At 42.4% G+C, this 23,052-nt stretch overlaps 1 protein-coding gene across 32 annotated transcripts in view; it reads right to left on the bottom strand.

The window, feature by feature from the left end:
* SYBU (syntabulin) overlaps nt 1-23,052 on the bottom strand; it is a 108,842-nt gene that overhangs the window by 53,774 nt on the left and 32,016 nt on the right. For 2 of the 32 annotated variants that reach the window (XM_074316744.2, XM_019750576.3), the window contains exons 2-3: nt 15,316-15,402; nt 13,297-13,498 (exon numbers count right to left, since the gene is read on the bottom strand). In XM_074316744.2, the coding sequence (XP_074172845.2) occupies nt 13,297-13,498; nt 15,316-15,339 (226 nt within the window). In that variant the 5' untranslated portion in view covers nt 15,340-15,402. The other 30 variants (XM_074316743.2, XM_019750574.3, XM_019750575.3 and 27 more) reach the window with 29 other exon arrangements.

Here is a 23,052-nt window from a genome sequence, read left to right as displayed (position 1 = left end):
TCTTATTTTATCAGTGGGAAAACAGAGGCTCAGAGAGGTTAAGAATTTCAGTCCTACCTCTGCTAAGTAACTGACTCAAGATTCAAACTCAAGTTTGTCTGATTCTATAAAGTTCTTGTTTTTCTAACTACTACAAACTAGCTGTTTTCTCCATTTTTCTACGTATGTTTGTTCCGAGAGGAAACAACAGCAATTCTGGGAATGCTCAAATTAAAAACAGACAAAGGAAGCTGTTAAAAAGGAGCCATCCCATAATAAGCAGACCACAAAAATTTGAGGCAAGGAACTCTTTCTAGTTGTTTCCAGTTTTCCAATATTCTTGCTTTAACACAGTAACCATATAACGCTTGCCATTTATATAATTTTGCGTTGTAGGTTTTCAATAGCAAAATTTGAACTTCTATTCCTTCATCTAATTTTAGCATCCTTTTGGAGTGAGAATTTACAAGTCTATAAGACTCTACACTAATTTTGCTTCCATATTATATAGTGGGATACTACCTAATCACCAGTGTTGAAGTGTAAGGATCCTATCGATTCCATGCACCCATCCATCGATCCATCGATCCATCGATCCATCCATCCATCCATCCATCCTTTCCACAAATAATTACTGATTTCCTATTGTGTTCCAGGTAGTCTTCTAGATATTAGGGATGTAATGATGATCAAGACTCTAAAATCCTTGTCCTCAAGAAGTTCACATTCTGGTGGTGGAGAGAGACCATTAAAAAACAAGTGAAAAATAACATAGACAAGATATTTTGATTGTGATGTACAGTTAATGAAACAAACTGGGTGATATTACATAGACTAGCTAGGTGGGAGGTGGGAAGGTACTTCATCAGACAGGTTGTCATGGAAGGTACTGTAGAGGTAATTTGAACTGAGACCAAAAAATGAGAAGGCACCCATTATAGGAAAGACAAGGAGAAGAACTCCAGGCAGAGAGGTAAACAAGGAATTTGGGACATTGAGGAAACGGAATGGAGGCCAGGAAGGCTAAAGGGGGGAAGAAGGAACAATGATGAGGCTGAAAGGAGGTCGGAGCCTGAGCGTGTTCAGGATTGTGGGCCAAGAATCCTAAGTGCTTCTTAAGTGCAATGGAAGCCATAGCATGTGTTAAGCAGGAGATGACAACAATTTGGTTTGTGGAGAACAGACTGTATTAGTGATAATATATCTAGCTCATATTTACTGGGTGTCCACTAACTACCAGGTGGGTTCTACACACTTACCACAAGTCTTAATTAACTCAATCCAATCTCTCCTTGAGATAGGCACTAATATCATTCTGCTTTGCAGAGGGCATGCAAAACTATCACTAGTGTTTAAGCCTCCTGCGAGGTCACAGTCAGCAGTAAGTGGTAGAACCACAGCAGGAATCCAAACAGGCGAACACCAGAGGCTCCTTCTTAATCTCTATGTTGTGTGCCCTTTGGGACTGAAAATGCAGAAGCAAATAAACCCACGCGGAGGCTTCCATCATAGTAGAAACGAAAGATGACAGTGGTTTGACTAGGGTAGTAGTAGTGAAAGTTGGGAAAAGTAGATGGATTTGGCATATCTTTTAGAAAAATAATTGAAAGCATTACTTTATGATAATGAAAAATAGGAAGGGATCAAGAGTGTCTTCTAGATTATTTGTTTAAATAGGGAACATGGTGGTCATTTCTGAGTTGGAGAAAAACGGGTTTAAGAGTAGGGAGAGGGTGAAATCAAGACTTCTGCTTTTGATATGTTAAATCTGCGGCACTAATTAACCGCAACCCTGGAGATAGCAAGTAGGCAGTTGGATATGTGAGCCTGACACTCAGGGGAGAAGTTAGGGAGTATTACCATCCTACAGGTGAAGGATTTAAAGATGTAAGCCCTTGGGGAGAGCAGACAGAGAAAAGGGCTGAGGATTGAGACCTGGAACACAGTGACATTGTGGGGATAGGGAGGGGTGGAACCGACAAAGGTGAGTTAGGAGTGACTTTGGAAGCAAGGGGAAAGCTCAGAGGGGTGGGACCACAGGAGCCAAGGAGGAAAATCTTTCCCAAGCAAAGGGCTTGTTCAATTGTGTTGACTGCTGCTGAGAAGTCAAGCAAAATGAAGGCAAACGAGAGAATGTTAGATTTGCCAACGTGCTCACTCACGTGCTTGACAAGGGCAAACTATGGAGACAGGCTTTTGGAGAAGTTTTGCTGTGAGGAGGAGCAGAGAAATAAGATGTCAGTTACAAGCTGCTGAGGGTCAAAGGGAGTTCTCTGAAAGATGCATATACCAGAGCATATGTGTATGTTGATGGAAATGAGTTTGTAAAAGTAATTCAAATGAAGCACCTCCACTGAGACATGCAACCGACATCTATAAAAATACAGTGGAGAGTGGAGTAATTATTTAATGAACGTCTCCCTGGTTTCTTGGAGACAAAATAATCATCTCGCATATAAACATTCTTGGGATTTCTGAGCTATTTTGGAGCCTCAAGTGCTCTCATAAATGTCATTCTGGTGCAGCCTTGGGCAGTAAAGGAGGAAGTGAAATGAGATGAAGTGAGGCAAGTCTCCACTTCTTTCTAGAACTCTTGCTGTCTCTAAAAACAAGGGCCTCTACTTGGTTTTTCCATCAAGCATCAGTCAAGTTGTTTGATTTGCGTTAGTAGCCAGAGAAGAAGGAATTTGGAGGGGAACATATCTTGGTCCAAATATGTAATGTAGTGTGAGTAAGGAATCTATAGAGTCTTGGTGAGGGAGTTGCTGATGCCAAAATTGGGAAATAGGGTGGCTCTATTATTGCCAGAAGACAGGTGAGCCCGGCAAGGGGCGGGTGCAAGCTTTTATTTTTCTTGCTCTTTCGAAGGGTTATGATCTTTCCAATATAAGCATGTCAGTAATACTTCTGACCGTCTCTTTCTTTAGCAATATGAGTTTATTTGCAGTTTCTAAGCCATGCCTTTTCAAAGACTCAATTTTTTTAAAGGTTCCTTGGTAGGGGAAGGTGGGAGGGGGAGATGAGGAGAGGGAGGGAGAAGAACTGGAAGGAAAGAAAAAAGAGAAACAGAGACAGACACCAAGAAGCTATCTCTTACTCTCCTGGAAACCTTATAACAAGGAAACTCCAAACCACTCTAAGGACACCTGAATTACAGTTGGCTCTCTTGTAGCAATGTAAATATTTCCCCTTCTCCCTTCTGTTTTGTCTCACACTGAGACTCTGAAGATAGCAATGGTCAAGATGGACTAAGGGATAAAAATGGAGCACATTAAGGAAAAAACAATGCTCACTATGCAGTTTGTGTAACTGCTTTATTTGGGCTTTTCTATCTGGAAAAAAATATGAATTGTTTTAGATAATATACATGTATTGTGGTATTTACTTTGTTTTTTAGACAGGAACAAAGAAAGAAAAGAGAGAGAAAAAGAAGCAATATGCTCATAAACTGTGTAATTCCGGGGAAATTCATAAAATAAAATTCTGAATTTTGAAAGTTAGCCTCACAGGCGAAAAGCCCACTCACAGAAGAATGGCTGGATAAATGACAGCCTTTTGTATAGTGGAACACATGCTGTCATTACAATTGACGAGGGGACTTCCGTCACTGGGAAGTAATAACAGGTACAAGTACTGCCTGAAATACACATTCCTGGACAGGAGTCCTGGCAGTATCGCTCATTGCTCTAGTTCATCTCCTAGGGTTAGTCTCTTGCCCACAATAGGTGTTCAATAAATACGAGGGGAGTCACAAAAACGTGTACATTTTAGGAGCTGTTATCTATGTATTACTTTTTGAAGTTGAATTGGTTACGGTAGGTATGACATTGGCTCAAAAGATGGCGTTAATCAAAGGAATGTTAGCGTCATTCAATGTATTACAATTTTAATATAGTGTTTTCTTTTCTTACAATGTGTGTACATGTTTTTTTTGACACCCTCTGTATTTATTTGACAAATGAACAGAAAGGATCACAGATGAATGCAGCATAATCTCATTTTGGCAAAAAGCAAAACAAAATAAATCCTGTACATGTGATGACCTCCACTCTCACATATGTGTTTCCACATTTCTATTACTTTTAAATTAAAAAAATATATAATAACAAGCATCAAAGAACATATAATCCTCAGAAACACCGCAGAATAAATAGAAGGGTAGGTTAGGGTCCACGTGTTCTCAAGATTTCTGAGGGTTAGGCAAGTGTCTAAAACGAATCCTATTTGCACGGTCCCCCCCGCCCTCCCCCGCCAAAGGACAGAGAATAAAGACTGAGCCAGCCAGGAAAGAGGAGGAACCCCAGGAAAGTTCAACTGCAGGGAGAAGTTGAAGGATGTGTTTCTACAGATGGGGTGAGTGCTGGACGAGCCCACCTGAGGAGTACTGGTGTGCACTGGGAAGCTTGTTTTGGGTTCCCAAAAAGAGAGAGCAGTAGGCCCCAAATAACTGGCCTCCTTCTGGAGCCAGAGGAGTGTAACTCAGGCAGCAGAGCCCCTGGATATGACAATGGCTACGCAGCAGTGTGAGAAGCAGCTGGGTCAGGAGTCTCCCTCTGTTCTGGCAGAGGAGCTGGATTGTGTCTCCAACGCAAGAGATGGCCAACCCAGTTACTGGGCCCAGGAGCCAGGAAAACCACTTCACACCTGAAGCTCACTGAGTCTCCCCGGGGTCAGCGGGAGGAGATTGGTGCTTCTCAGAGTGAAAAGCACCTGGGGTGTAGGGTGGGGTGATGGTCAGTGTCAAGTTGGAGTCCTGGGAAAGTGGGTATGTGGCTTTGTACTAAATGCCTTCTTGACTCTGAAACTGGGCTGCTGATTTTTCTTATGGTTTGCGAGTGCCAACTCTCAAGTGGAGCAGTTTCTGACTTTCTTGGCAAGAGACGTCTCTTCCAGCTACCCACAGCACTGGGGGCATGGGTCTATTACAGAGATTATTTTTTATTGCCTGACAGGGGAGCTCCTCAGGACAGGAAGGTTTCCTTCATTTAACAAACCAATTAAAGTGAGTAATGGGTATGGTTCTAGTTGTTTTATTTCCCCAGTTATTAAGATAGTATTCTGCTCTCAATGGATTTTTCCCCCCTTCTTCCACCTCTTCCCCCCCAGCCCACTCCCGTTCAAGCCATGGTTTCTCAGTCTAGTTGTGTAGGATCGGGCACTCACAGCAGCTCAGGGCAGCTCTCCCCGGCTGCCGGCCGCTCATGATGGATACCGACCACTCATGGCAGCACACGGTAGCCCACAACAGCGCACAGTAGCCCACGGCAGCTCACGCCAACCTCCGGCTGCTCACAGCAGCCCAGCTCCAGGGAGAGCCATTGTTCACAATCTTAGCTATAGAGGGCGCAGCTCACTGGCCCATGTGGGAATCGAACTGGCGACCTTCGCGTTAGAAGTACGGCGCTCCAACCACCTGAGCCACCGGGCTGACCCATAATAGATTTTATTAAATGAATGAAAATATACCACTTGTCCTGTTTTCATAATTATGCCTTTTACCAAATTCCAACAAATACTTATTAAGCAACTCGGTGTCAGGTATGGTGCAGGGAACTATATCGTTCCTGCCTTTATGTAGCTTAGTCTACAGGGGAGTCAGGTAACTAAGAGAGAATAAAGAAATTTTCAAACGAGGTCTTGTGATATGATAGAGGAAGCATAAAGAGGGGCACCTAACCCAGACTTTGAAATGCATCCTTCAGCTACCTACCCTCACCTATAAATACACTTACGTATACAGTTAACCCTTAACATGGGTTTGAACTGCATGGGTCCATTTACATGTGGACTTGTTTTCGACATACAGTTGGCCCTCCATTATCCCTGGGATTCCCATCGATGGATTCAACCAATCTTGGATCAAAAGCAGTATTTTGGGTCTATGGTTGGGAATCCGCAGATGCAGAGGGTTGACTACGTGCACTGTTCTGTGCCATTTTAAATAAGGGACTTGAGTATCGGTGGAGTTTGGTATCTGCGGAGGTCTCGGAACCAATACCCCGCGGATACTGAGGGATGACTGTAGTTATGGTTTTGGGAAGTTAAAAGTTATATGTAGATTTTCAGCTGCATGAAGGTTGGTATCTCTAACCCCTGTGTTGGTCAAGGGCCAACTGTATTCATTTCCAGCCTTTCTTTTCTTCCTTATATGTGTCTGTTTTGGTCTACCCTCAGTCTCATTACAAAGTTATCACTTCTCTACTATTTTCAATATCTCTCTCTCTTTCTCTCTCTCTCGTTTCCTTCTTTCTTCATTGTGTATTCCCTTCAACCTAAAAACCTTATCAAAATACCTGTCACTTGATAAACACCTTATCTTTACGATGAATGCAACACTTGTTTTTATTCTATTTTCTCTTTCTTATCCCACTGAGCCTTTTTCAAAAAGCTGTCTACGTTCCATTTATCACCAACCATTCACATCTCAGCCTTATGCAATTTGAATTCCATCCCCCCAATTTTCTGCGATTGTTTCTACCTAAGATCACTGATAACATAGTGGTGTCCTCCCTGAGTATCTTTTAGTGCACACCTTACTTAACCCTGCTGTGACCTCCGAACCTGTTGGCTATTTCTTCTTGAAAGTCTTCCTTTGGGATCATAGTCATTCCTGGCTCTCCCCTTTCCTCTTTGAGTGAGTGCTTGTTCTCAGGTGCCTTGGTTTCTTTATTCTGCCTGCCCTTGCTTTATCTCAGAGTTCTAGCCTTGGTCCTCTAATCATTTTCCTCCATGCACTCTCCTCAGATAGTATCATCAATTCCCTTGACTTCAGCTACCAATGTCTCTGACTTCTCTTCACTCTAGACCTTTACCTTTATCTCAAATGCAACAAAGCCCAATCTGAGCGCATCCACCTGACTCATTGTTCTTCTCCCCAGTCCTGCTACTCTGTCTGCACTCATCCAGTGGACACTTAGACACAATCCTTTCCTGCCCCTTCCACTTGCAATTAGTGACTAAGGCCCATAGGCTCTCACCCCCCATCCTCACACGTATCATTTTATCGGTTTCCCTTAGACAGCCACAGTGGTCTTCAAACCAGGTAGGCTCCTCACCATCATTGCCTGCCCCTCCCACCCACTTTCCATCACATAATCAGAAAGATATTTCTAAATTATAAATCTGCTCATAACTCTTCCCTGCTGAAAACCCTTCAATGGCTGGGCAAGATCCTTAGGAATTGCACAATGGTGACCCAGGAGCCCTATTCTGTTATTTATGCATGCTACTTGGCCCACAAAACGAAAAAGCTAAGTTTTTAAAATTCTGAATACTGTTAGAAGGGGAACACCGTGTGCAGTTCTAAAATCCCATCTATTGTCATCTATCCAGGCAGCCTCACTCTTTACATCCCGGGTCTAGTTCCTTATGGATCCTCGATCTCCTGGATCAAGTTCTGACCGCAGCATACAAAGCCTTTCCTGATCTGACCCCGCCTGCCTTGCTAATCTCATTTCACGCTTTTAACTCAGGTTCCCTGATGCCAAAGCTCATGTTTATCTACGACACCACACTAATTAATGTTACTCCTTTGAATCTCTGGGCTTATGAAATGTGAGAAGTAAATGTGATGATAAATGGAGCAACACACTCAAATTACAAGGAAGGAGTGTGTGTGGAGTCGGCGTGGGTAAAAGGGACAGGGAAGCAATACAAGTGAGTAGACACAGTCACGTAGGAATCACATTCTAAGATTTGCTGTCCATTTATTTTGGTGCCAGGGTTAAGGCTGTAAAATAATGGATTTTTCTAATCACTGTGGTTTATTCATCTTTGTAGCCTTAGCGCGGTTCCTGACCCTTAGCAGGTATTTAATAAATGTTATTGGAGAATACATTTTTGTGGAAACTTGCAAAAAGCTGAATGTCCTGCTATTCCCAGGCCCCAGTTTCTCATTTTTCATTTCTTTCAGTGTACCGACTGGCTGTTCAGAGTACACTCCTGGTGTACCCAGCATACCTACTTTCAGTGTACCCCAACTCATCCTAATATGAAAGAAAGAAAATACAAAAGAATAAAGAGCATGAATAGAAATAGTAAACCCAGAGATAGAGAGGATTATATAGGAAAATAAAGGAAGGAAATGTTTTCTCCTCCCCTCTACTTTTCTACCATTTGAACACAAGTTAAATCCATATGTAGATATAACAAATATTACTGCTAAGACGAATGACATGGGAATTGTAAATAAAGAGTGAAAAGCTATAATTGCCAAGGAATGCAGAGGCATTTTCCTTGTCCCCTGCTGGGGATTTAAACAGCTTATCTGGCCATCATCTCTATCATCTCCATCCTTGCTCACCTTTTGATGCCACTTCAGGCATACCACTTGAGTTTCTCATACAAAGACCCCAAACACATACAGACCCCAAAGCAGTGAGGCTGACCTCAGTAGGCATAAGAGTCACCTGGAAAACCTGTAAAATACAGATTCGTAGGTTCACCCACTCAGAGATGATAGGTTACAGTGGGGCCAAGGCATCTGCATCTCAAACACGTTTTCCTGAGGATTCTAAAGTAGATAAACATTATACTCTGAAATTGAGAAATATTGTCATAAAGATGAGTATCTTAGAACATAAAAGATTTTCACTTTGAGTGCCATAATTTGCTTTCAGGCATAATCCAGTTCTATTGCGAAGTATTATTATTATTATTATTATTATTATTAAATGTTAAGAAAAGTTTGCTCCTGTCTTCCTAATTGTAGTTACCACATCTTCAAAGAAATAGTGCCTATGTACTTTTCATTTGTAACCTATTTCATTCGGTACTTATTTCTGCAGCTGAGGCAGCTAAGCACTTGAAATATAGATTATGCAACAGTGCCATCCTCATTAAAATGATAGTAAAGTCTTAGACTCTTTGTTTTTTTCCCCCTTCCCAGCAGGTTGGCAGTCATTCAATTACACTGTAATTCTGTATTGCAACTCACTTCTCTTTAAGCAGTTCATCTCAATTCTAATCATTATGTTCAAATGCTTACTCTAGCCACATGCCAAGTTTCCTCCATTGGACAAAAGCACAGCAGAAATATTTCTGTTTGGAAAGGACTGGCAGATTTTTTGAGGCATTGTCATGCCATGGCAGAATACTAGTCAGGTTGTAATTTGCTTTAATTTTCTTCCCACAAACAGCAACAACGATTACCTCTAGGTCTTGAAACTCAAAGGATTTCTTCATAGCTACTGTCAAAAAACCAAAATACTTTCTGTAAACACCCTGACTCAGGATTAGACGGCAAAGCATCTTGAATTCTGATCATTTAGTGTATTGATTTGGTATGTGTTAAAGTCACAAACTTGCCTATGTGTCTGTGTGTGCAGATTAGAAACATGGAAATAACTCAGAGAAATCATGGGTCTTCCATAAAACAACCAGTGTTCTCTATACGCATAATTTGTTCCACCTGCCATGTTTACAAGGCACCCCAAGGAGAACTAGCTTAAAACCCAGCAATCCATCTGCCTCCCAGTTCTAAGGGGCAATTATTGCCTCAACTAAGCAAAGAGGAAGGCACAGCAGGCTGCTAACCATGTCAGGTGACTGATGTATGTGACTGAGTTACTCAGGTCATCAGCTTTTCTCATAGTGGCTGGAGTCCTGGGACGATGACACAGACAGTTAACTACCAACAAAAAAAGGAAGAAAAACGGCCAGCGACCTAGATTCAGTGGGCCACATCCAGGACACAAATCATAAATATGGGTTTTATCACTTCTCATGGGCATGTTAAACCAAGAAATACGGCACAGGGGCTTTGGGGAAAAAAGAGGAAAAAAAGGAAACTTTATGCCAAAACGTTGATTTAAAAAACAGAAAAAATGATTAAAAATAAAAGAGGGGACATGAAATCAGATGTTTTGTTACTATTAACTGTACTTCCTTATGTATTTCTTTTTTAAAGGAAACATTAGTTAATATTTACTAAAAATATACAATGTTTTATTTGCTATGTACACAAAATAGTGCCTGGCCTCCAATATATACAATATAAACTTAACTATGCCCAATTAAGGCCACAGTGAGTAAGACTGAATACAAACTGTAAGGAATAAGACTGGTTTAACAGGAGAATGATGTTGGAGTACACTGCAAAAAACCAAAAACCAAAAAACACACGCATATCTTCAAAGAAATTCTGCTAATAAGAAGCTATTAAAAGAAGAGCTCTTTGGGGACACACCCAAATGAATTGCAAAAGGTCACACACAACTCCTTCCCTCTGAAATGAGATAGATACAACATACAAATTAGCATATAGAATATCATGTCATTAGATGTTCCTCGTCAAGGCTCCCATGGGAAGGAAGAGGGGAAGGCAGTAGTATGCAGGAAGGAATAGAGAAAGTAGGTAAAAATGGACAGGTCACTTTGAAAACAGTTCCCAGTCTTTTCATTTCACAGATTGGTAAAATTCAAAGAAAAACATGAGGGTGGGTGTGAGGAACCCATCAACTATCATGATCTTTTTTATTATAATACAAATGAAGGGAAAGCCATGCTCTCAAAGGATAATCCTTTATATTAATATTAAGTAAATTTAACTTCATGTAAACTCACGACATTATCCTTCTTTAAAAACCGAGTATCTTAGAACATATGCTCTTTACAATTAATGCCTTTGGTACAGATTTGGGGAAAGCGTCTCTGGTTTGCTGTTCTGAAAAATGTAATTTTCAAATTAAATTGCATTGTGTTTGAGTAACATCTTCCTCTACCATTTCACTACCAGATTGTAAGAATTCCCCTAACTCTGCATGTCTCCTTTCACATTAGTGAATGTGATGATTTATAAAGAAGACAAGCTAAAGCAGAATGATCACTGTAAGGTTATAAAGCTATGGTGGTAACAGACAGCTCTAAATAAGTTTAGTTTCATTCTAGCAGAGGATGGAATCTGTAATGTTTGTATGTACTCTGGTCTCTGACTTAACTGCCATGATTAAGCAACCAACACATACTCTGGCCTTAGTGTCAACGTGGCTGGATTTAAGCCAGCTATTTCCCCCTGCTGGTTGGACTGTTTTACATTCTCTACCTCACTGCCTGCAGCTTTAATGCTCCCCACAGTACCAAACCCATTTATTTCTCATCCACAGACTGACCTCCTATAGCATCATTAACACGCCCCCCAAAGGCCTTGCTCCTGTCAATTTTAGTCAGCGCAGCACTCAAAGCAGTCATGGGGTTTGTCAGGGTTCTGTAGGAAAAGAAAGCAAAGAAGGAAAAGGCACCAACCCAAAGCTTGGGGAATCACCAACACAGGAGGGTGAGGCCCAGGAATGGAGGGAATCCTAGTAAGAGATAGGATGTAAAGCTAAAGATGGAAAGGTAGGTTTTAGGCACTCATAATTAGTTGTTTCTGCCACTCAATTCTCAGCCAGTTAATGGCAGATGGATCAATATCTACTTTTCGATTTTCATGTATAGCATTATGGTCTCAGTGGGAGACAGGTCTCCTAGGAAGGAAGGATGATCCAGGAAATGGGTCTTGGAGAGAGTGATTCATGACCAAAATTAATAATTTTATTGGTTTGTCAAGTATATTTTCTAAAATATATTTGGAGTTTTTGTTTTGATTTGACTTTTTTTTTTTTTTTTTTTTTGATAACACTATCCATCCTGAAGTCAGTTAGAGAGAAAATGATTATGTGGAGAGGAGATCAGGATAAATGTGGACTTGAGTTATATAAACAAGCCATGTCAGTTTGAAATGATATCCCCGGGGTTCAGCCATACTTGACCAGAGTGATTCCTGAGCTCCAAATGGAGTGAAAGTAAACAGCATTACACTCTGCAAATATGACTTCAGTTTCTGAGGATCTAAACTGCTCCAGTTTGTCAGTTTTCCTTTTGTTTTTTTCTTTATCAAGCAAGCCATCAGTGGGTTTCCATTTTAAACTAGACTCATATTATTCCAACAGCAATAAATAAGTTTTAAAATATAATATTTTGATAGAATATTTTTTCAGAACCACATAGATCATCTGAGGCTTTACAGAGAAAAAAATTTAAAAAGCAGAATATTTCTAGTATGTAACTTACGGATGGAATTCTTTTGCAAAAGTATGTAAATCCAAAGATGCATGTTAAAAATCCCTGAACAATGTAGTTACCACTACTAAATATAATGAAATATTGTATTCTGTTAAATGAGAGCATTAATCATAGCATCTTGATTCACATGTCCCTTCTCATACATGGGTTAATCTTCGAATTACGTTTTCCTAAATAAGTTCTAAAACTTATCCACTATGAAACATTCTTCATTAATCATAAGGCAGTCACTCCTTTAAACGTTACCCAAATTTCTCATACTTCTCAAAGGATTCAAGTCCTTCTCAGTCATGTGCTTCAATGTGTATAACAGGCTCTGCCAAGTGATATGGTGGTACCTTCAGGAGCTATGAAGAGATTTGTGCTTTTACCCAATATGCTCAGACCTTTAAGGAAACTTCCTACTCATGTGCCAAAACTGATATCCCTACTTCATCTTATTAAGAACCATCATTTATATAAATGATAAACGTCTAAGGTTTGCTTTGTCTTGTGCACCTGAAACTAACTAAAAATAAAAAATAAAATAAAATAAAATAAAATAAAGAACCATCATTTATTATGCACCTCTATAATAAGGCAGGCACTGATCTAGGAGTCCATTTAGGTACGTGCTCTCATTCAACCTCACAGTAACCATACAAGGTAGGTATGATCCTTCCATTTTATGGGTGTAACAACTGAGGCTTAAGGAGATTAAGCAACTTGCCCAAGGTCACACAGCTTGTAAATGGTGGAAAGACCAGGGAATCAGCTAAGGCCTGGAGGATTACAAAGTCTGTGCTCTTCTCCTTTCTCTAAACTACAAGGCCAGTCCTGGGATATAAACCTCCTTGATCTTGATGTTTTGGAGTTGCTTTACCTTTGGGGGATCCATAAATAGAAGTCCACAGGCTTATAAAGGTTGCTAGTAAAAAATGCAAGCTTATGCGTTTTCCAGATTTAACAAAGGAACACATTTTTTAAACAGTCCATGTATATAACAGGAATACATGTTTTCAAACAAGAAGTTAGATTTTACATTGTAAATTATAAACTAGAGTCACATAAAAACAGGTATGAAGTTCCACTGGGTTGAGTCATATGAAACTGCTATATTTGTAGGTCAGAACAACCCAAAAGGTGCAACTACAGACAATTCACCCCAATAATAGAAGTCTAGTTCTAGGCTCTACGGGGCCTGATGTAGGCCCATTCACAGCACACCTGCAGTGTACACACTTCATGCCTGTATGTGGCCTCTCATAGATACTGTACCTGAGCAGAAGCTGTTGCTGCTAATGGTCCTTGCTGAGCGCCCAGAGCTGCTGGGGTTGAACTCTCTGCTCTCTTCCTCCGAGAAGGGAGACTCTGAGGCTGGGGACACTTTGTGCTGTTGCTGGGGCAGATGGGGCCGAAGAATCAAACGGGGAATTCGGCTTCGGGAAATCTCCTTCTCATGATGCTGCCCTCTCTGCTCCTTCTCAAAATTGGACAGCAAAAGAGAAAACAAAAAAAGAAACTTGTTTCCCTCTCCGAACTTCTCTGCTCCTTCTGGGCTCAGTTTCTAAGAAATCACATGTCTGAACATTGAATCTTCACAGAGTAGTTCTTATCTCAGTGGCTGAAATGAGCTCCAACACTCTTCTATAGAGCTAACCCTTCTCATCTACTGAAGAGCACACACTGGAGCAAGGATGAAAATGGACAAACACACACACACACACACACACACACACACACACACACACACACACGAGCCCATACACTTCCACCGCTGGCAGAAAGGCCATCCCACTCTTCTATGCCATTCCTGACTCACCTTCCTGCTCTAGTTTTCTCATTCCCATTCAAGCTTTAGGCTCTCTCAAAAGCTTTTTATTACTCACAGCACACTACTTGATTTCCTCTAGACTTCCATTTTGCTGTCCCTGAATTAGCTGCAACAATTTGACTTCTGTTTTCCCATCTCCTCACAAAGTAGACCCCTGTACCTGGAACAATTCTTTCCCGATAGATCATGCAGCCTTATCTTTCAAATCCCTCCTCTTCCGGCCAGGATCTTAATTATTCATTAATATCCTGGTACACAAGGCTTGTTGCCAACAGAAAAGCAAACAAAAATCCAATACCCGGTAAGATGGCTCCACCTTTTACATCATGTTTAGCTTTTGTTTTCCTTACTTGACACCCACGAGAATAGATTTTTTTTTCCTCTCTCCTTAAAACCACAGCATTAAATATAGAGGGCCGTGACTTGGTTTAAAAAAAAATGCATAAAAGTAATATTTTGGCAGTGTTTTTCCATTTTTAAAGTGCTTTCCCAACCATTATCTCATTGATCCTTATAACCCAGGCCACCGAGAGGACACTAATTTGTGTCCCTATTTACAGATGAGGAAACTGAGGCTAAAAGAGGTGAAGATGCTTAGCCAACACAGCATGTCATCTAGACGCAGAACAGGCCTGAACTCCAGTGCTTTTCCAGGTTACCATCACCCTGCCTTATTAAAATGGTTTCCTAGGAGGATCTCTTTACAAAAAACCCCACTGCTCCCTCCAACCTCTGCAATTGAAAATGGGCTTTGGATTAGGTAACAAACACTATTTTGAAACATGACCTCCTGCTCCTTTCCATGCTGCTTACCAGGAAGGGTCGCTGCCAAAGTAAACATCTCTAGGAGGCCCGCACAGTGCAGGAATTGAAGGGAAAGCCCAGCCGCGAAGAACTCCTGAGGTTGCTCAGGCATCCAGCCTATCCAGGGGCGAGAGCCGCACCCAGTGTCTGGATTTGTTCTGCACATCAGTCACCCAGCAGGTATCACACGTCTGCCACTGGGCTTGGCATACTGCATACCCTGAACCAATACTGTCTGGGTCGCTGACATGCCGGAGTCCTGATTTCTCAGTCACCAATACATGAAAACGTTTTCATTCACATCACACACACACACACACACACACACACACACACACGACATCGATTGAGAGCTAGATCCCAAATTCCCAATATCAGAAGATGGGATTAGCCCTCCAAAGGCAATGTTTAAAATCCTTGTGTCAACCCCCCAAATCTTGTCCTACCCAAGCACCTACCCATCTCCCGGCTCTCATCACTTGAGCAAATGTCCCTCGCTTCCCATCCTCCCCACCACCTTCTTGTCCCCGTTTACCCCACTCTAAACGCCACCCCTCCAGCTCGCACCTGGCCCTTCTCGCCCCGCAGTGGTCACCTTCCCTCTCCCTCCAGCGCTCGCGCACACTGCCACCCGCGTCCACACTACGTGCCTTCCTTACCTTGCTCTCTCGTAGGGGTCCCATCGCGCTGCTGCCCTCCGGCTCCCCGCGCCGCCGCTGTCGCCGTCCAGGAGGCACCTGCTTGCACTGGGGCGAGAAGACTGCGGTGAGCTGGCGCGGGGTGCAGGAGGCGGCTGCTGCGGGTCCGACGAGCCGCCGCCACTGCCACGGTTCGCGCTCCGCTGCGAGGGCGCACCCGTCCGCCCCGCCCCGGCCGGACACGTGGTGCCGCCGCCTCCCGCTGCTGCCCCTGGGGCGCCGCCCCGTTCCCCCGGACCTCCCTCACCTGCCGGCCCCCGAACCACCAGTCCGTGCCTTCGTTCACCCCGCCCGCCCGATTTCGCCGCTGGCACTTCCCCCAGGTGCCAGGCGCCCCTCCCTCTCTGCCGATCCTGACCCGAAGGGGGCAGGCGAGGCTCCGAGCATCTGCAGCCGGGAGGTTCCCGACACCCTCTTTTTGGCACCTGGTATCCGGTTGGAAGGCAGTGCACGTCGGTTGGAAGAGCAGAGAAAATCTGCGACATCACTGAGAGCCAAAATGGAGAAAGGGAAAGTTTTTCCCTCACGGCCCCTCCCTGCCCTCTCGGTTTTAAGTCAGCACACGGCTCCCCACAATTACCTCCCCCGAGAGAGACAGGGCGGGTCCCCCTCCACCCGGACCCCAGCCAAGCCAGTGCTGCAGGACTGACACAGCATCTGGGTTCCGGGATCTCAAAGGCTGCTATTCCCCTTGGGTGGTTTGCATCAGAAGGGCCTTGGGTTGGAAGCGCAGCGCCCCGGGCTAAGAACGAGGAGGCGGTTCCCGCGGGCTTGCGGAGCCAAGCTGTTTAGGGCGAGAGCAGCCTTTTCTCCAATTCTGCCCAACAGCCGCCAGAGAGAGAGCCCTAGGCACCCAGCTACAGGAAGGACGCTGCACTTGAATTTATGAAGCCGGGTTCGGGGCGCCACTTCACTCCTTTCAAGCTGAGTATCTTTGTGCCTAAAGTTCTCGACCTCTCTGAACTTGACCTCTCTGAAATTCATTTTCATTCTCGTAAAATTCAATAATAATAATAATAATAATAATAATAATAATAATATCTACCTCAAAGGGTAGCTGTGAGGATTAGATGAGGAAAACAAAAGAGCTGTACCCAGCAGAAGGAATAGAAATTTCCAAAGGGCAGTTAAGCCACCTTCAGGCTGAGGCTTCTTACATGACACGCAGAAAAAGTAATTGTGAGACAGACAAATTTGTTCAAAAAAGCTCCAAAACCTGTCCCACTGAGGACTTAGAGTAGGAACAATCAGCTGGATGGATCATGGACCTTGATTTATTATTATGCTTGGTGTACTGAAATCTTACCTGGTGATGGAATTCAACATGTATAATAACTTAGATGCCATGTATTCAGAATTGGAGAGCATTCTAAGTAGCAATATGAGTGGGGAACAGTCTGATCCTCACACCCAAGTGTCCTGCATGATCCTTAAAAATCATATTTGAACCTCCAACAGCCCCATTTTTCTGCTCTCCAAATAGCATTTGTCTCAGTCTTCAATTCTCAAAGTCTACAAATGCACAGTGTGAGTGTAGAGAGAGCCTGAAGTCAGGAGTAGTGGAATCAATTTGTCTTTTTCCTACATTTCCAAAGGAATTTTACTCCATACATCTTCATACCTTTTCAATCTACTGAGCTCTCTTAAGCAGTGGGGTTGGTGATCCTAGGATTTTTTATTTGGGAGGAAAGCATGATTAATTTATACTTTCTATATCCATAGCTGTCCTCAGATATGGATGTCAGGAAAATGATGGTCCAGGATGACTTCTATAATTTATTATTACATTGATGCAAACGTTAATTGAAGTTTTTGCAATTATTTTTAATGCTTTAAACCACAATTACTTTTGCACCAACCTCATATTTCCAAAATTATGAGCCCGGGAACATATACTGTGAGATGGGAATGAACTGTTAAGGTCAAAAGGTGCTTCTGAGTTCCCTACTGAGAACTGAGAATTGAGGCTTGGGGCCTGATGTCAGAAACATCCTTCACTGACCTATCCAATCAGGACCTCGGAGTCATTCTTGGCTTCTCCCTCCCGTGACCCCCACATAGCAGCCATCAACAAGTGATCTCCACACTACCCTAATAATAATGTCTTGAATCTGATTACTTCTGTCTACTGATCAACTGCATGATCTTCATTTAGAGTATCAACCACAAACATCCTGGATTATTGCAATAGTGATCTAACTCAAGTTGTCTTGCTTCCAATCTTGCCTCATTCCTTTCTCACCAGTTTTTCAAATTTTCCCCACAAGGCCTTTCTGAAAGGCCAAGTCATGTCATACTTCTTCATTAAAACCCACTAATGACTTCCTGGTTATCCTCTAAATAATATTCAAACTCCTTAATGTGGCACAAAGGCCTTTCATGATTTGTCCTTATTTACCACTCCGATCTCATTTCTTGCCACTCTTCTCTCTCTACCCTGCACCCCCTGCCTTCACTACCCACCGGTCCTCTGCAAATGGATACCTCTCAAACTAGAATTTTCAATTCTCTGGAGGTATGTTCTTTCTTCCTCTAGACTGTTGCACACGATGGTCCTTTTGTTTAGAACACTTCTTGCATCCCACCCACCCATCCTCCTCAACTCCTTAGGTTACATTAAGTTTCATTTTAGAGATAGCTTCTTCCAGGAAACCTCCCCAAGAAGGGTCAGGTGCTCCCTTTACATACTTCCAGGACACCTCGTATTTAATTTATCCCAGTAGAGCTGTTATGCTCTTGTATCAGAATTCCCTATTTATTTGTCTGTCTTCACCAGGGATTATCAGCAATGTCTGGTACAGGTCCTGTCACATGAATAGTCAAATGAATGAATACATGAATGAATGAATTCTATAACACCATAAGGGGCCCATCAGGATAAAGGAAACAGACACAACTTCTGCTCTGAAAATGACTCAGGAAAAGCTGCCTCATTATGTCTTTGTATTTGATGATGGGGTGTGTGCCTAAAAAATCCAACATGTGTTCAATGAAAGCTTTTACTGAAGAAGTGCAGGCAGTGAGAGGCTGTGCCGTAGCCCTGTTGTCACCATAGCAACGCTGCTGAAGGAAAGGCTGATGATTTAGTGTTCAAATGCTTCTTAGCTCTGTACTTTTGGAACCCAAGCCTGTTTTTTTCACTGTTCTAAAAGGCAAGTTTTACAAATGATAATATCTATGTTGCCTTTAATTTCATTCAAGTGTTTCTCATGTCATCAAGAGAAATGTCTTACAATGTTTGGATTATATCATCAAAGAGATATAATCTAATACAGTATATTATATTCATCTTCATCTGCTTTACAACATTCTCATGCGTCATTTTCAGTGTCTACTTACATACTCATTGTCTGGTTTTGTAGTTTTGTGGCTTTTGCTTTAGAAATGAAAGTAATGCTGGTTTTTAGAAGGTTTGAGTTGCTTCTGAAGGCTAGAACTCTTCAAGATTATAAATAAGATCCCTGCCCAGGCCTGGGGAGGAACAGGGGAGATAGGGTATTGCGGATTGGGAGAAAAGAAATGTGTCTATGCCCCCAAATCGGGTATAAATTATTTGATTCTTTATCTGAAATTGGTAATTAAATGATTCATACCTTTCATTTGCACACAACTTTATATTTTAAGATCTCTTTCACATATATAATCTTCTTTGAACCTCACAAAAATCCTGTGAGGTGCATGTGGCCAATTCCTGAAACCAGATAAATGATAAAGGGCAGGTTTTTATGTACCGGAGCCCCCCCACCACCACCCTGACTGCAAACTTCACAGAAAGACAATACAAATGCACTGCCAAAGAGAAAACATCTGTACCATACAACCGAGACAGCGTGGTCCCCACATCCACTCTTCCTCACAGCTCACCTGAGTATACTGGGGGCTTTCTGGGACTCAGTCAGGGCTGACAAAGCACCATCTCCTAATCCTATAAGCTGTGCGAGCAAGCGCTGCTGTCTCTCTCAGTGACCCGATGTTGTATGATCTGCACAGCAACAAGAAGCAGCTGACGTGCTTTACAACACGTCATGAAGAAAAGAAACTGCACTCTGGGGCATCCTGGGATTTCTTTTTTTCCTTTTTTTTTTTTTTTGTGGTAGGGTGCAGACCTATGTTTTTCTTACCAGGGAAAGTGCTGTCCGTTTTCCCATAAAAACATGTGTGAGTGGTCAACCCTCCTCTTATTGTATGTGTTGTTACTATATGGTTAGAGGATCTTGATGTTGTAAAACTGTCGTGAGTAGAATTCTGCAACATCACTCCCCGACGAGGGGTAGAGAGGGGAGTGGGTACCGTGAGGCAAGGCTGGCTTTAACATCCATTGGGTTCAGCGTGTGTCAATTATCTCTGCTCTGCAAATGAGTTTTCAGTCAGAGGCATCTCCCAGATGAAGAACAGGAGTTAATGGCAAGTCCAGGTGAGAAGGCAGAGGTTGGGCCTTTGAAGATTATTGGTAAGGATACAGTCTTCTGCTTGCCTGATGAGGAAGCAGGCATGAGGTAACCCTCCAAAAATGCTGTCTGCTGTTTATGGCCTTTTGTCCATTTGTGCGGATAGGAAAGATACTAGCCAAAGATATAGGTATGGTGATTGTATTGAACAAACTGAAGACACATGGTTGGATAAGCAGGTGTAGACTTATTGGGACAGATTATAATGATTGAAATTAAGACACCCTGGAAAGTATGAATGTAACAGTTTCCATCCAGATAGCAGAAACTGAATCTTGACATTTACCTAATGAAATGCTTCAAATGACTGGACAAGACAGGGAGATGTGTGGGTCTTACCGACTCACAAAAAGGGCCAAGAAAGTTATCTGTAAGGTAGGCATAAGAAGACCTAAACCAGAGGCTGAATTCTGAGCCTGAGAGAAAAGCACTTTCCTTTCCCAAGAGACCAGAAGTATGAATGAGATGGACAGGGCAGTTGAAAACTACCTGAACCCAGCAAGGGACAGCAAGGGACCTAGACAGATGAGAAATGAAGGCCAAGATTCTTCTCAGATGTGGCAGGGGCAGAGCAGGTAGCCAAGGTTAGAGGCTCTGAGGGATTCATTCAGCGTCCACGGTAGTCTAGGCTTAAACAAGGAATTCATAATCTGGGTTCCCAGAAAGCAGATCTGTGGCTAGATTTGAGTTACATTAAGGTAAAAGAAACTGTTCTCCATTATATCATTTATTTCCATGATTTAGTACTTGTTTTCCCTTCAACTTCTTGGTAAACATACTTTTCAATTAAAAACAAAACAAAACACCAAAACAATTCTGCCTTTATTTCTGCTAAAAGATGGGGAGGGAGAAAGAGGATTTTGAGATCCTCTACTCAAAGGGCAAGAGCAGTACATATTGGGAAATGAACACAGCGCCCCTAGAGGCCATATACTATAATGGCAGCTACTGGAGCCCAGGGGAAGCATCGCGCTCCTCTAGACGACCTGATGATGGGGTGAAGGGTGAGGGGGGCGTTACCTCTGCAGTCGTGGAGCTGAGAGCAGTTTTGATTGCTACTTTATTTCTACCTCATAGGCCATCCCTGTGATCCATTTTCCCTCGTCCCCTGAAGTCTTGTGACTTAGTGAGTAAATATAGCCCTTGTTATGTGGTTGTAGCTCCTCTCCAATTCACTGCAGAAAAATCTGTAGGAAAATAAATCCACAATTTGGGAATCTGGCCTATGTTGTTTCATCTGTTCATGCGTCCTCTCTAGCTATTTATAGAATGCCGATTAGTCAAATGGGAAAATAATATTAGGTTAGTGCAAAAGTAATTGCGGTTTTTGCAATATTTTTTACCTTTTAAGCTGCAATTACTTTTGCACCAACCTAATACTAAAAAAAGTTAATTTTAATATTTTATTTTTTAAAGTACTAAAACCACATCATCAAGATTTTGGAAAGTAAAAGGTTTTACTCATCATCTCATTGCCCTAACATCAATTATCCATAGTCTTTCTTTTAACATTTTTGTGTATTTGTTTTCAGGATTATCTACTGTGCAACTGAAACAGCACTATTAAAAACGAGAATAAAATTCTAAGGGACAAGGCAAGTGGGGTCTTTTGACGCCATCACATCTGGCTGTTTCTGGATGGCTTTGGTAGGCTCCCATGCCTATTTTTTCCCCAGAAGTTACCACCTCTATTTATCCTCTGATTGGGCACTAGTCTGGGATATGAGCCTCTCTGTCCTCTTTCTACTGCTGACAAACTGCTGGGGCTGCTGCTGGAAGCTCAGAAGCTGAAGGACAGCTTCCCAGGTCCCTGGCCCTGGTGGCATCTGGACCAGCCAAAAGTTTCAGGAAGACCTGTCAGTGGTATGGTGGAGAATTAGCAAATTCAAGGCTGGAGAAATGATCTCAACTCAAAGGCTGGTAGAAAAACACCTGTGTCCCTTTCTGTTGGAAGCCCAGCTACTGGCTTGCATAATATGATGCTGATTTAAGGGAGAGGAGTAATGTGAAATGAGTTTCCCAAAGTCTGCAAAGAGATCTGTGATGAAAAAAATGTAGTTTAATAAAGGACATGGATTCTCAAGTCCCATAGGCCTGGTGAGTCCTTCTTTGCCGCTTTCTGACCGCAACCTTAGGCAAGTTGTTTAACTCCTCTAGGACCCAGCATGTGATATGTACTTGTTAGTTAAAGAAAGGAAGAAAGGAAAGGAGGAGGGAGAGATGGAGGGAATGAGGGAAGGGAGGAGGGAGGGAGGGAGGGAGGGAGGAAGGAAGGAAGCAGAGGGAGCGAAGAGGGAAGAAACGTCAGTTTGCACCAGTTAATGTCTGTGGGCAAATTATCTTCTCTGATCCTCCTTTTCTCACCTACAAAATGGGCTTAATAATAGTAATTAGTTCATAATACTGACGTAAGGATTAGATAAGAATACACGCAAAGCCTACCAATTACATCTGGCACATGGTTAGAGCTTAATAGATACCCTTTCTCCCTCAGGACCAACCACCATTGCTGACTCCTGCTTGCTTATTTCACATTCTCCTCTTCCTAAAGATTTTCATTTTAACTTTTCTTAAAGGTAAACAATAAGTTTTTTCTCATATGACTTATGAGGTAGAAAGAAACTGAATTTATTATTAGAAAAGATATTGACAGGACTTTTCTTCCCAAAGGTAGATTAAAAAGGTAGAAGACATGATAAATGGCATGATACCTATCATTATTTTTTCATCAATTCTGAGCCAGGCACTGGGTCAGGCTCTGGTTCCAGAGTATTCAAAGATGAACAGTGTTTCCTCAAGTATCTCAGAATCTAATAAAGACATGGGCATGGTCGTCAGCCCTTATATTACTCATTGTGTTAGTACCATGACAGATGAATGTCCTGAGGGCTTGCCAGCATCTGAATTAAACTGGGGTCTGAGGCTTCCAGGGGTGGGTTTTGAGATGAATTTTGAAGGATAAATAGGTCATATTATAATTTTGGCTCCTTCATAATTCCTTTCTTTATCTCTCCTTTCTCCTCTTCTCCCTTTCTTCCCCTCCCCTCCCCTTCCTTTCCCTCCTCCCTCCAAATCTAAATCTTCTTTCCATTTCCAGAGATTTCAGCTGCTCTACATACCGGTCCACAATAGATACCGGTAGATGCAGAGAGATGATTCAGGTTTCCCTGGAAGCTTTATTATCTGATTGTAACCTTCTGGAAGAAAGGCATTTTTGCCTCAGAGTTGTGATTACCTAGCACAGCACCTA

The sequence above is a fragment of the Rhinolophus sinicus genome, chromosome 6, assembly GCF_057876585.1.
Source record: "Rhinolophus sinicus isolate RSI-liver-muscle chromosome 6, RSI-T2T, whole genome shotgun sequence".
Taxonomy (NCBI): domain Eukaryota; kingdom Metazoa; phylum Chordata; class Mammalia; order Chiroptera; family Rhinolophidae; genus Rhinolophus; species Rhinolophus sinicus.
This window is presented reverse-complemented; position numbering and strand designations above follow the sequence as displayed.